At 38.9% G+C, this 13234-nt stretch overlaps 1 protein-coding gene across 3 annotated transcripts in view; it reads left to right on the forward strand.

The window, feature by feature from the left end:
• PPP3R1 (protein phosphatase 3 regulatory subunit B, alpha) overlaps positions 1-8070 on the forward strand; it is an 85435-nt gene extending 77365 nt beyond the window's left edge. For all 3 annotated transcript variants that reach the window (XM_077814008.1, XM_077814009.1, XM_077814010.1), the window contains 3 exons: positions 1012-1071; positions 2297-2481; positions 5890-8070. In XM_077814008.1, coding sequence (XP_077670134.1) covers positions 1012-1071; positions 2297-2481; positions 5890-5937 — 293 coding nt within the window. In that variant the 3' untranslated portion in view covers positions 5938-8070. The remainder of the gene's footprint in view (positions 1-1011; positions 1072-2296; positions 2482-5889) is intronic.
• The last annotated feature ends 5164 nt before the right edge of the window (positions 8071-13234 follow it).

Consider the following 13234-nt stretch of genomic DNA (forward strand, 5'->3'; position numbering starts at 1 on the left):
CTGCAGGGAAGTGTGGGGAAACCTGCATTGTTTCTCCTGTGTTCTACCTATATTTTTTTCTAGAGAAACTCATTTTCTGATATCCATCTAACATCTTTCACAAACACAAGAAAAATGTCACCTAAATCACATTAGTACAGCTGTATTAGATCTTCTCTTCATTCTACCTATACGTTTATAAAAATATTTTATTAAACCAGTTTGATTTTATTGTTAAAATGAAAACTGTTTGGGATTTTTGGCAACAAATGGTATTTAGTATTTCCAGTCTAATGGTAGCCTTTGTACTTTACTGTATTTTATACTACGAAATTCTTATTAGGTCAGCATCTTACCTTCCAGGACTTCAGAAAGTCCTGCTCTGGAGTCTGATCCTATGTACCTTGTATCAGTAGTTCTTTTGATTCTTTGCTGTTACACATGTGAGTAAAGGCTGCAAGATCTGGCTCTGGGAATTACATGGTTTTGGAGTTTGTTATAGTTTAAGAGTTTCATTTTGTTAATATTCACATTTATTTATAACACCCTTTTAAAAATACTATTTATGTGTCTGTTTCATTAAAAATATGGTCACGTTAATGTAATCCAATATGAAATTTAGGCCTTGATTTGAGATGAACTGAACACAACACAACTCCAATTGAAGTCAATACAGTTGGTGTTTCAAGTCCTTATTTATATAAATTGTATTTCCTAGAAAGTCCAAGCTTTTGATTATTTTAAGTAAATTTTGATATGTATTAGTACATTGGGCATGGTGTTTGGTTTGAGATGCTTCCTGCTGAAAGGAGCTAGAAATGCCTTCATAAGGATGTGGAGACACTATTTCTTCTTGAGGTAAGCTGTGTTCTAAGGACAGTCCCAATAATACAGACTTTTAAAAAAAATTCTTCTTCTTTTTTTTTTTTTTTAATTTCTGAATATTCTGGTTTCTGTTTGCAATAAACAGGGCTTTGAAAATATATTTACACTACTGATTTGTAAATGCTTTTCCTGCCCTATATTCTTCAGAATTTATAGAAGGAGTCTCCCAGTTCAGTGTCAAAGGGGATAAGGAACAGAAGTTGAGGTGTAAGTACTTCGATTTTTATGACAGCTTTTCTGATATTTTTCAAATGTAGTTTGCTTTTAACAAAACATTGGGAATCACTTTTTCCTCCTGGGGTGCATGTTCTCTGACAGAAGTCTACATCAGGCAGGACAGGTGGAGACTATCTTGAAGGAGTTGGGACTCCGTACCTATTGAGGTCACTGGCACCTTCACAAAAAGGCCTGACCATGCTGCTTCTGTAGCATTGTTCCATTCCCTACTGAATGAGCAAAACTAAGTCCACATCCTTTTTAGATTAAAGGAATTATGAGTAAGGCACATCATTTTGCTTTTGACAGTATGGAAATCATTTGATTTTTGCTTATACAATAAAACAAAGAAATACTAAACTGTTACTGCAAAATTTTGACAATGTATCTTTCAGAAGCATAATGTGGTCAACCCTTTGCTTTTTCTTTCAATCCTTATTGCAATAACTGAGATATAATATGAATGTAGAAAGGAAAGTTGTTACCACGAAATATTAAAAAACATTTCCCCCATCCCAGATTTAGACCATTTTCAAATGGCTTGCTGTAAACTGACCAGTTGGGGTGTTGATTAGCCATGCCACAGAAGGCCATAGTTTTGTCTCTAATGTGAATGGCCCAGCTTCTGATGCACTTCTTGTTTGCTGAATTTTTTGTTGTTTACTTAATGTTGTCAGTGTTAATGGAATACTTTTACACTCAGGGCTTGTCTGCATTTCAAACATTGCACTTCAGTGTAGACACTACCTATTCTGACAGGAGGGATGCTCCCATCGGCTTAGGTAATCCACTCCCCTGAGAGGCGGTAGCTAGGTCGACAGGAGAATTCTTCTGGTGACCTAGCATTGTCTACACAGGGACTTAGGTTGGCTTAGCCACACTGGTCAGAAGAGTGACTTTTTCACACCCCTGACCAACGTAGTTAAACCAACCTAATTTTGTTAAAAATCTCTCATACTAAAGGGTTAAATAAATTATAGTAGAATTGTTGACTGTTCTGTGTCTGATATAGTAGAATCCTTGTCTCCCAGGATTTATAAATTCATGACTTAAAAATCAATGTGACTACAGAAAACAATGCAAAACCTTTTTTCTCAGTTGTGCATATAAAATACATAGTTATGTATCTGCCCTCTGAGAAGTGTTCAGTCTAGTTAAAATTTTTGTTGGCAGGTCATATTTAGTATTGAATTTTCCTTTAACTCATTTTCTGCAGTTGCTTTCCGGATTTATGATATGGACAAAGATGGCTATATCTCCAATGGGGAGCTCTTCCAAGTGCTGAAGATGATGGTTGGGAACAATCTCAAAGACACTCAGTTACAGCAAATTGTAGACAAAACCATAATTAATGCAGATAAGGATGGTGATGGAAGAATATCCTTTGAAGAGTTCTGTGCTGTAAGTATTCTTTAGGGAAAGATGTTGATATTTAGATTTACTAAAATTATATCTAAAATACAGTTTGACCTAGAGACTGGTTTTGCCACAATTACATTTAAAATAAGACCATTGTTGTTGTCTTACAGTAAGTAAAATTAATAATAAAATAACTGACTACATTATTCAGGATTCAGATGTTTCAATTTGACCTGCCTATAGAAAAAATTATCAAAATATTGTGCTGCAAATACAGTGGATTAATTTTTGCATCCTTTTTGTTGAGATGTATAAAAACAATTGAAAACTACCCAGGCCTGTAATTGCTGTATGGCAAAAGTGAACTTCTAGATCAGCAGTTCTCAAACTGGGTTGGGACCCTAAAGTTGGTCGTGACCCCATTTTAATGGAGTTGCCAGGGCTGGCTTAGACTTGCTGGGGCACAGAGCTGAAGCCTGAGGGCTTCAGGGCTCAGGTTAAAGCCCCCCTGCCTGGGGCTGATGTCCTTGGGCTTCAGCTTTGGCCCCCCTGCCTGAAGTGGTGGGGCTCGGGCTTTGACCCCTCCTCCCCCCAGGGCAGCAGGGCTTGGGTAGGCTCAGGCTTCTGTCCCCCCTCCTGCGGTCATGTAATGCATCCAGGGAAGTGAGCTGTAGCTCACGAAAGCTTATGCTCAAATAAATTTTAGTCTCTAAGGTGCCACAAGTCCTCCTTTTCTTTTTGCGGATACAGACTAACACGGCTGCTACTCTGAAACCTGTAATAATTTTTGTTGTCAGAAGTGGGTCGTGGTGCAATAACGTTTGAGAACCCCTGTTATAGATTGAGGAACCAGAAACAGGAGCCTTGGATTCCAGGCTTTCAAATGGTAGAAAATAGTGGTTCCTAAACCATATTTGCAGACCATTAATGGTCCATGGAAATAGACTGTCCTTGTTTTGAGCAGCAAAATTCATTAAAAGTAAATTTAAAATACCCAATACATTTCTATAATTGCTTTTTCATCTAAACAGTTGTTTTAGTAGCCACAGAGACAGTCCGTGATCATGGATGGGAAGGGTATGTGTTGGATGTGGTGTATGTGTTGAGTGGAGATCTTTACAAAAACAAATGAATGGAAGAGGTACTTCGACATCTTTGAGAGTCTTCTTCATGGAGTTTAAGGCCAGAAGGGACTACCAGATGATCTAGTCTGGCCTTCTGTATATCCCAGGCCACGACCCACAGACTAAACACCACAGCCAAAATAAGATCAAAGTAATACATCCCACAGGAGACTAGAATGTTATGTGCTACAGGCTGAGAAGAGGAGGGACCAAGATGCAACAGTGCTCAAGGCCTCTGCAATGTCAGGGAAATGATCAAGTGAGATATATCCAGATAATCCTGGCAAGTGCCACACCCATATCCTGCAAAGGTGAAAAACCCATAAGGTCACTGCCAATCTGACACGGGGTGAAATTTCTTCACATCCCCTTAGTTAGACTCTGAGTATGTGAACGAGAATCAGCCAGCCAAGCACCTGAGGGAGAGAATGCTTTTGTTAAAAATGTCACAATTGAAGGGGTGGATGGAAATAATCATCAGAATAACATGATTTTGTGGGATAGATACTTCATGTCCTGCAAGAGCTGGCAGTGTTATCTGTTTACTTGGTTGGACCAATATAAATGCATTGAGGACCAATACACTATTCTAAGCACTGGTCCTATAAAGTGATAAAAAGAAAAATAATTAATAGACGTTAGAATTTTAAAATTGATTTAATATAAAGCTGCAGGGTATTTGAATTATCGTGTGTCTGATAATCATACATTTGTAATTGAGGATTTTTATGCATATAACATGCTCAACCACGAGATTGACTTAACATGAGAATTTATATTTTTCTTAAAAGGAAAGTAGCAAATGGTGCATTGAAATACAAGTGCTTTTTATAAAATATCAAATGATCACACATGACGGTAAATATGTATGTGTATCTTGATTTTATTATATTTAAATTGATGATTATGGAGGCATGTAAATCTGGATAGCTTGATATACAATGAAAAAAGTATTAAGCACATATATGCTCTTTGTATGAGGTTATAGCTTCAGTTCAATACAAACCATTCATTCTTCATTAAGTGTGGTGTACGTGATGAGTGCAGATTTTGAAAAAACATCCTTTTCTCTTATAGCACTTGGAAACTTTCTTAAAGGATTAAAATCTCAATTTTTCATGCTCCTTTAATTAAGAAATGGCCACATGGAATTTTTACCAAACTTAAAATATACAATTTTTGTGTTCTGACTAGGACCAGCATTGGAAATATAAGGAGTACATTTTCTGGTCATTTATATGCATTAGTAAACAAGAGCTTAGAATGAATTTCCTTCTCAAGCGTGACTACAGCGGTACTGCCAGTACACGTTTAAATAGGTGATGTCTTTGTTGTCCCCTAACCTTTTTCACACTTTTATCCTCTCGTTCTCTGCTCTCCCATTGTCTGTCCATTGTCCTCAGCATTTCTTTTACAGTGTTTCTGCCCACTTCCCCTCTGCTTTTTGTTCTCTCTCTCCTTTCGTTAGTTTCCAGTATGTGTGGGTTTCTTCCACGTTTGTTTGTTCTGCTCCATACCTCAGCCATTCCTTTCATCCCACCTCTCTCCATCTCTGCCTCCCCTTATGCCGTTGTTCTTTGATTTCCCCTCATTGATTTTTTCTCTCACGTTTTGTTGATTTTGATGCATCCTTTACCTCCATGATCATTTTTCTTTGAATGTCTTTCCCTTGTTTCAGCTGCACACCTTTCCCCACTTTTCCTTTGCACACCCATTCCTCCCCTGCCTCCTTGTTTTTGCATCTTCCCTTAGTTTTCTGAACATGTGTATCCTGCTGTTTTTGGAAGTTCCCAAACACTTTTTGGATGCTTCCCATATTTTTTGTGCACGCCCTTTCTTTTACCAGGGATGTGGGTGGGCTTCCCCAAGCTCCTGGTTCCTCATGTTGACTTCACAGGTTTAATTTTCAGGCCATGAGAGTTTTCCTATTCGAGGAGGCTTGTGTGTATGAAAATCATAGCTGATAAATTAATTCAGAGGTCAGTATAAGCGGATCTAAGAGAGAATAAGCTGGTATGATTTATTCTCTCTTCTGGCTCCCTCACTGTGTGAGTTGCACTAACCTAGATTCTGTTACATGTAACCTACTTGCCATAACTTACAGCCCATTATATGTTACTTGTGAATTTGGCCTACTCAGTCTATGGGAGTGTAAGCTGGCGTGGAAAGGCCAGAAAAGAGGCGCGCAGCAGAAAAAGCAACTGACTGGAGGTAGCAAGTTGCTAAGAGGATGCAAGTAGAAGTATGTTTATGTGGTGTGCTATTTAATGTCATTTTACTAATTCTCAGTTCTCTTAACTTTAAATGTTTTTCATTCCCATTTCAGGTTGTAGGGGGCCTAGATATCCACAAAAAGATGGTGGTAGATGTGTGACTCTTTTTAGGGCACCACCCAACACTTTTGCTTTCTTCTCCATCTCTGAAGATCTGCTCAAGACGTCCAGCAACGCTCTCTGTGTATTTAAATGGAAGTATTTTTCTCTGTGAAGCCACATTTTCCAACATGAGCCTCATGAAGCCAACTAAGTGTTATTGAACTTTATTCTCTCAATAACTCAGTGTAGCACTTTAAAGTCTGAAGGACAGCAAGATGGAAAGAGCATATCAGTGTGGTGGAGAAAGGGAAGGGGTTGGCTTTTTAATTTATTTTTCTTCATCTTTTATAACAAGGAAATATCTATCTATATATATATGTGTGTCTATTTATATATAGATATATATGTAGCTTTCTATATGTAGTAGTTAGATGGGCTTTAATTTAATATACTTGATTCAGAAACAAAACTAGAGTACAAAGTGCCAAGCAGAACATTAACAGTTCAATATATGGATATACATCCTTACTTTTATTTCACACAGTTTTATATATATATAATAGAAGAATGTAAAAATTTAACAGGGTGTTAGGTCAACTGTTTTCCTTTTCCTGTGGCTGTTCAGATGTTTCTATATATTGACTGGCTGACAAAGCATTGCTTCCTGTTAATTAACCTTAATTACATTTTTGTAACACAGGAGACTAAGTTTATTTATACCTGTTAATATATTACCAGGGACTGTCTCTCTTTGCTAAATAACTTGTAGTACAGCTCTGCTTAATAGTATGAGAAAATATAGTTTAATGCTAATGCCAAGAACTAGTCCTTGTATGCATATAGTACTTGCAGCATGCTTATATGGTCACTTCATTCTGTCACCTACTAACTGGGAGCAGTTGCATCTATTAAATAGCCCTAAGAATATATAAATCAGCTGTGAGATTCATTTCAGATACAACGGCTGAAGATGTTTGATGCATTCATGATTTCTCTTGCACTTAGCGTAATGAAATTTAGGATTGATATAATTGTGCAGGATTCCCATTTACTCATTTTATACATTGCTTAGTGAGATTATAAAATGTTTCTTGCCACTAAATTTGTTTCAACCATAACAGCTTCCCCTCTGCATTTAAAAAAGTACTACAGGTAGCATAAATAACTGGTCATATTTTATATATCTCTCTATATTTATAGAGATATATATGTATATAGGATTCATACGGGGGGGAATCTTGTTAACCTATGCCATAGAGAAGGAGGAAAACTTCACATTATCTAAATTTATATCTCTTCCTCTTCTCCAGTCCTTCAATTGGAGAATTCTTTTTTTTCCCCCCTAGATTTGTCCATATCATGATTTCTAATGGATGGTAACTTGATATATTTGTGTGATATAAAAGTAGCGAGCCATGTTTTACAACTTTATATCATCCCTTCCCTTTTCTGCAATGGTACTATTGGCTGGAAGAAAAACACATTTACTAGATTTTTAGGATAGTACATCTTTGCTGTATAGCAGTTTTTCTATTAAAAAATGTTTTATAATCAACAGTGGAAAGGACAGGTTGTATGAATCTACTTAAATGGAGCACCTGTCTGCCATAGCTGTTCCTTCAACTGAGTGCTGCACATCATGGGCTCTGTCTGTGAGAGAGAAATCCAGGTGCTTGGTGTCCTTGCATGACATGAAGTTTTGCATGTAGATCGAATTGAAATGTTCCTCTTGTTTACATAATTTGCATAATTTAAAAAGATAATGTTGCCAAACTTTGGTAAATGTTAATGTTCAAACAGAAAATCTCCACTACATGTAACTTTCTTCCTCTGGATCAGTACGTGGCTTATAATCCCAGCCAGTGGTTGTATCTGTTCCATTGTCAACTGCCATGTGCTCTGCTTCAAGGGGGAACTAGTCTTTTGTGAATTTTTTGTACATAAGTATTTGTTACAAACATTTTAGCAAATGCTTTCTATTTCTCTTACTTGCTTGTGCATATCTTGGCTGGCGTTCTAGCAAATAGTGCTGTTATTTCCTTATCGGGGGGATAAGGGTTTTTTTTTAGTTTGTGTGGGGAAAACGATTTATGTTGAATGTTTAGTTTTTCCTCTGCATGCTACATCATATGTTGTGGGAACTATAGAACCTTCATACTATATGAATAAAAAAATAAAATATTTGAACCTTGCCATTGGGTCCTAAATGTTTCTGTTGAGCTTCATGTCAGGCAGCTTTACTTTACACTTTTAAAAATGAATGTTGCAGAACTAATTCCATAGTTTCTGTTAGTTTAAAGAAATTGGGTACTCGCGCTATAAAATTCCTATTGAAAGTTGTGTGCATTAGAAGATGCCAGCTGTTAGTGGGGACATTGCCAGTCTCCCATTTGCAGTGTTTCAGAGCCACCTTCTCTTTGTTACTGGGGCACATGATTTTATAAAGGTTATTTTTCTCCTATATGCTCATCTGCCAATCCAGAGGACATGAGAGAGACAAGGTGGGTGAGGTGACATCTTTTATTGGACCAACTTCTGTTGGGGAGAGAGAAGCTTTCGAGCCACACAGAACTGTCTCATAGGACCCACCTGTCGACATGGAGCTCAACTAGCTCAAACGTTTTTTGGCGGTAAAAGGAAGCTCTAACTTAAATGCAAGGATGACAAGCATTTTGGAATGATCTTTATCCTCAGAGGCAGGTGCACTATCCTCTGAAGAAAGCAGAGGGAAAACACAATTGTCTGGTTTCTTAAGTACTGAAAAACACTCCTAGTCTGGAAGCCCTTTTATTTCAACCAAAGCCTGTTTATTTCATTGCTTTTGATGTCCCACTTGGCTAGCCCAGTGTGGGGGAGGAGGAGCGTTTTGTCCTTCAGTGTAGCACCCAATGCTAGCTTTACAGTAGCTTCCATTCAGTGCACAGTTACCTCAGGAAAACTGTGCAAAGTAGCTATTCTTTCTGCTGCTCTCAAAGTTGGTGTGTAAAATGGCAGGACTAAATTAGTCTATCATAATGCTTTCTTCCCATTTAACTAGCCCTCATTAGTTTGGGGCAAAGATGTCTGAGCCCTTCGCAAAAAAGCAGTACCGGTACTAATGCGTATACAAGACAAAGTTCCAGGACAGACAGGATTGGGATGAAGTTTGACAACACAAGCCAATCTTCCGACTAACATTAAATCACAACTCACCTAGATATTCTAACTATTAGTAGAGGGGGGGAACCCTTAGTACAAGTTTGGTAGTGTTTTGGGCACGTGATAAATGGGAGCAGGTGCCTGAAGTGCAAGAATGTGCCTTTACAGAGGTGCACACATATGCTACTAAACTATTCAACAGGTTACAGCGGTTCATTTCTCTAAACATGCAGCCGTATTAACACCCCCAGCAGAAGGCTTCATATGATTGAAAACTGCCCCTCCAGTTGAAATTTTTGAGGGGAAATCTGCTGCTGTATTGATGTTGATGTGCTGAGCACCAGCAACTCTGCATATGCTCCATACCACGTCAAGCAGCATTTACTGAACTAGAACCTTGTCCAGTAGATAGGTTCACTGCTTTACTTAAATTGAGCTGGTTCAATAGTACAAGATTCAGGCAGGTACATATCTCGTGCTGTCCTTGCATTCAGAAGGATGGTATAGGCCTGAAATTTCATTTTAAAATGTGTAAACTTGAACATGGAAGTGGGGTCTTTTTAGGATGCTCCATTTAATAGAAATCTCCCTTCATAACAAGTGACCTGTTTACATTAGGAAAGTATTTAGTATGCTTAAAGTGGAGGAATTTGGCTGGTTCATTGTTACTGGTAGCACTACGTTTGAAGTTTGCCTGACATCTTCCCCATATAAGACTGTAGCTTCTGTTGTTTATATCTTTTCAGCCCAAACAGCTGAAGTTTGGCAAATTGCAATGGAATCATTTTGGAAGGTTTCGTGCAAAATGGTTCTGCTGGTTTTGAGAACAAAGTTAGGGAAAAATACATTTCTCCCATATTTAAAATGGTTTTAGAATTTCTTTGAGAAGCCCTTTTACCCCCCCATACCTTGAGAATGGAACTGAAATTTGACCAAGTTCTAAGCCTCTGAAAAATCTGTTTTCACATGGTCAGAGTGAAGCAGCTAAAATCTTACCTGCACCCAGCATGCTCTATTTCCCTGCTCCAACTGCTGACTACACTAGGCTGCAGGGGGGAAGCCACTTGCTTGGCAGCTGTGGACTAGGGTAGTTCACAAACTTTTTGTATGGGTGACCCCTTTGACACCTCCCCATCTAAATTAAACCACTATTTTATATTTAACACTACTTTAAATGCTAAATTAATAACCCTATTTAAAATGAATATCTTTTCTCACAGCTTTTAAATTAAAGATAGAATTATTAGCAGAAAAGTTATATTTTTAAATATTTACTGCTTAATACCAGGAGGTATGTGAAGAAACTGTCTATCGCTTTTCACAGCAGAATTGCTCGCTAGCTGGGAGGCAGTGAAAAGTGGTATTAACACACAAATATCACTTCACAGTAGACTGACTAGCACCCCATTGCCACTCTTACTTCTGTGGTGATGCTGGCAGCATGCGCTGCCTTCAGAGTTGAGTGACCGCACAGTGCTGGCTGCTGGCCAGGCACCCAGCTCTGAAGGCAGCACCGTTGCAGCAGCAGCCAAAACTGCAGAAGGTATTTAAATGATATATTTTATAGCAGATGCTCTGTTTCACACATGTACTTGCAACCCGTGTAAAACCTCCATGACCCTGAGCTAAGGAATGTAACAGGGAACCCCCTATCCAATGCTCTCAGTGATGCCCCTACTGGTGTCCAGGTAGGGTAGCAGAGGAAGCCACCTTATGCAAATACAGAAGGGATGAGTCAAGCCAGGGGGAAGGAAAGGACTGGGCTGGGGTGAAAAGCTAGGAGTGGGTGATCTATCTAAAGGTTCCAACCCTGTTGATGGCCTGGTGTAGGAGTTAATATACTGCCTTTAAAAAAAATTAAAATGGTATTAAACGTGAGTTAAAGCCAAGCAGGAAATTCAATAATTAAGCTTACTACCACATATGTCCTGGTGGTCCCAGTGAGGAGGAGCTTTCCTGCACTGTTGTGAGTCCCAGGAGATTGCTGGGCCCAACTGTGCCCCATTTTACCCCACTGCCTCTATTGTAGTAGCTGGAATTTCCCCCCACATCTTAAACCAAGCTCCTAAACTTTATCATCAGAAGGGTCTACTCTTGCTGCCTTAGTCCTTAATCTGTATTATGGGTATAGAGCCCCCTCACCGTTGTGAAAATAAGTTGTATGTGAAGCACTCAATACTATAGCAAAAAGCTGATGACAAAATTGTCTTTGGAGCCAGGATTGAATAGGATGCAGTAAATAAGGCTGGGGGTCCTACAGTGAACAGTGAGGAAACAAGTTATTGAATAGCTGCTCAATCAGACCCATTCATCATGTGCATTGAGGAAGGAGTTCTGTGAAAAAAAAAAAATTGTGATGTAATTGAAGGTGCGATGTCATTCTTACTCACCCAAAGGGGGCAAATTAAGGTAAGTAAACAATCTCATTCTATTCAGTCATGAGTTTTTCCTGTGCCCTTTATTTTAATTCTTCCCTAAACACACCCCAGTTCTGCCATATTCTTTATTGTACAGGTGTATTTTCCATCCTCTTCCTTAAATCACCTTTTCTTTGACTGCAACTGCACACTGGTGTCTTCATTAAGATGTCTACATCACCTGCATTGCTTTCCTGCATTGATAGTTTAGCATTCTGGAAGGTTCATGAGTAGTTTGTTTTCCCTGCAATGTATATTACTTTGCATTTACTGACACTGAACTTCATCCATCATTACATTTTCACCTAGCTTGGTCAAATGGCTCAAGTTCTTCTGGTCCTGACTAATTTAAATAACATCTAAACTTTGCTTCTTCACTACTTACGTTCACTGTATAAATAATTGTTTGGAAACATAACTACATAGAGAACCACGGGCCTTGCAGCTGTTGTGCTTTTGCTATAAAAACAGATTAAATGGTCACTTATCTCCTAAACAGTTTTTGGATCCATGGCACTATTTTGTCTTTCACCTTACGAGAAACTTATTGTCAGTAGCCTCTGAGGAACCTTCTCAAAAGCTATTTTCCTTTGTACATATCATGCTGGTTAATCTCATGATTTTCCAGATGGCAGATTTAGTTGAAATGATACTTACAAGTAAAATGTGTTAAGTACATATGGAAGACTTACTAGTCTATGATTTCTCACATATTGCCAGAGCTTTTTTTAAGTACAGGCACAACATAGCTATTACTCCAGAAGCTTGGAAAGTAACCATCTTTAAATAAGATTTATGAACAACTCAGCCATTTCATATCTAAGCTCCTTCAGAAATCTCAGATGTATACCATGTGGGCCTGGTGCCTGCTTTTTAATGCATCAATTTGTTCGAGTACTTGACACTTCAATCTGAGAGTGCATCTTCATCACAAAGAAAATGTCCCTGTCCATTGTCATCTTGAGTAAAGACTTAAGTCAAAGAAAGCCTAACCACTGGACTCAAGGTGGATGACAATATCCAGCAAGGGATGTGTCTGTGGAAAACTCTACTTTTCCTGTTCCAAAACATAACTAGGGACACTAAACACTTGAGCTATTAACCATTTCTGTACAGTATCTTATATCATGTTCTGTGATATGTATACCAGGGGTCTCAAACACAGAGGCCACATTTGCTGCAGGCTGCCAAGCTTTCACCTGCCGCCACCCCCCCACTCCCCCAGCATGCCACATCCCTGCTCCTCTGCCTACCTCCAGGCACTTCCCACCACCAAAGAGCTGTTTGGCAGCACTTAGCTCTTTCCAGGAGCAGGGAGCTGCATGCTCAGGGGAGGAGGTGGAGAAGAGGCAGGGCAGGGATTTGGGAAAAGGGTTGGAATGGGGGGTGGGAAGAGACAGGGCAGGGCCTCATAGAAGGGGTGGAGTGGAGGCAGGGTGTCAGTGATGCAGCTCTTGGGCCACTGTACTAGCCTTCATGTGGCCCTTGTGGTGATTTGAGATTCCTGATGTATACTATACAAAGTATCATGACAAGATTTTGGTCTGCAGCTCAGATATGTACAGGCCCTGCTTCCCCCTCCTCTAGGAATTTTATAAATAAATCACCAAAGGTGACATACAATCAAGTGAGTCAGACTGTTGCCACTGGTCGAAGAACTAAGTTTACACAATTTAAGAAATCTGAATGCATGAGTTTACAATGCTTCCTAACCAGTCACTTTCTTCAGAAACCAACGGTCCTGTTCATCAGTATGCTTGCTTTAAGTGAAAGATACAATCAAATTAACCATACTTTTGAT

The sequence above is a fragment of the Eretmochelys imbricata genome, chromosome 3 (genome assembly GCF_965152235.1).
Source record: "Eretmochelys imbricata isolate rEreImb1 chromosome 3, rEreImb1.hap1, whole genome shotgun sequence".
Taxonomy (NCBI): Eukaryota; Metazoa; Chordata; order Testudines; family Cheloniidae; genus Eretmochelys; species Eretmochelys imbricata.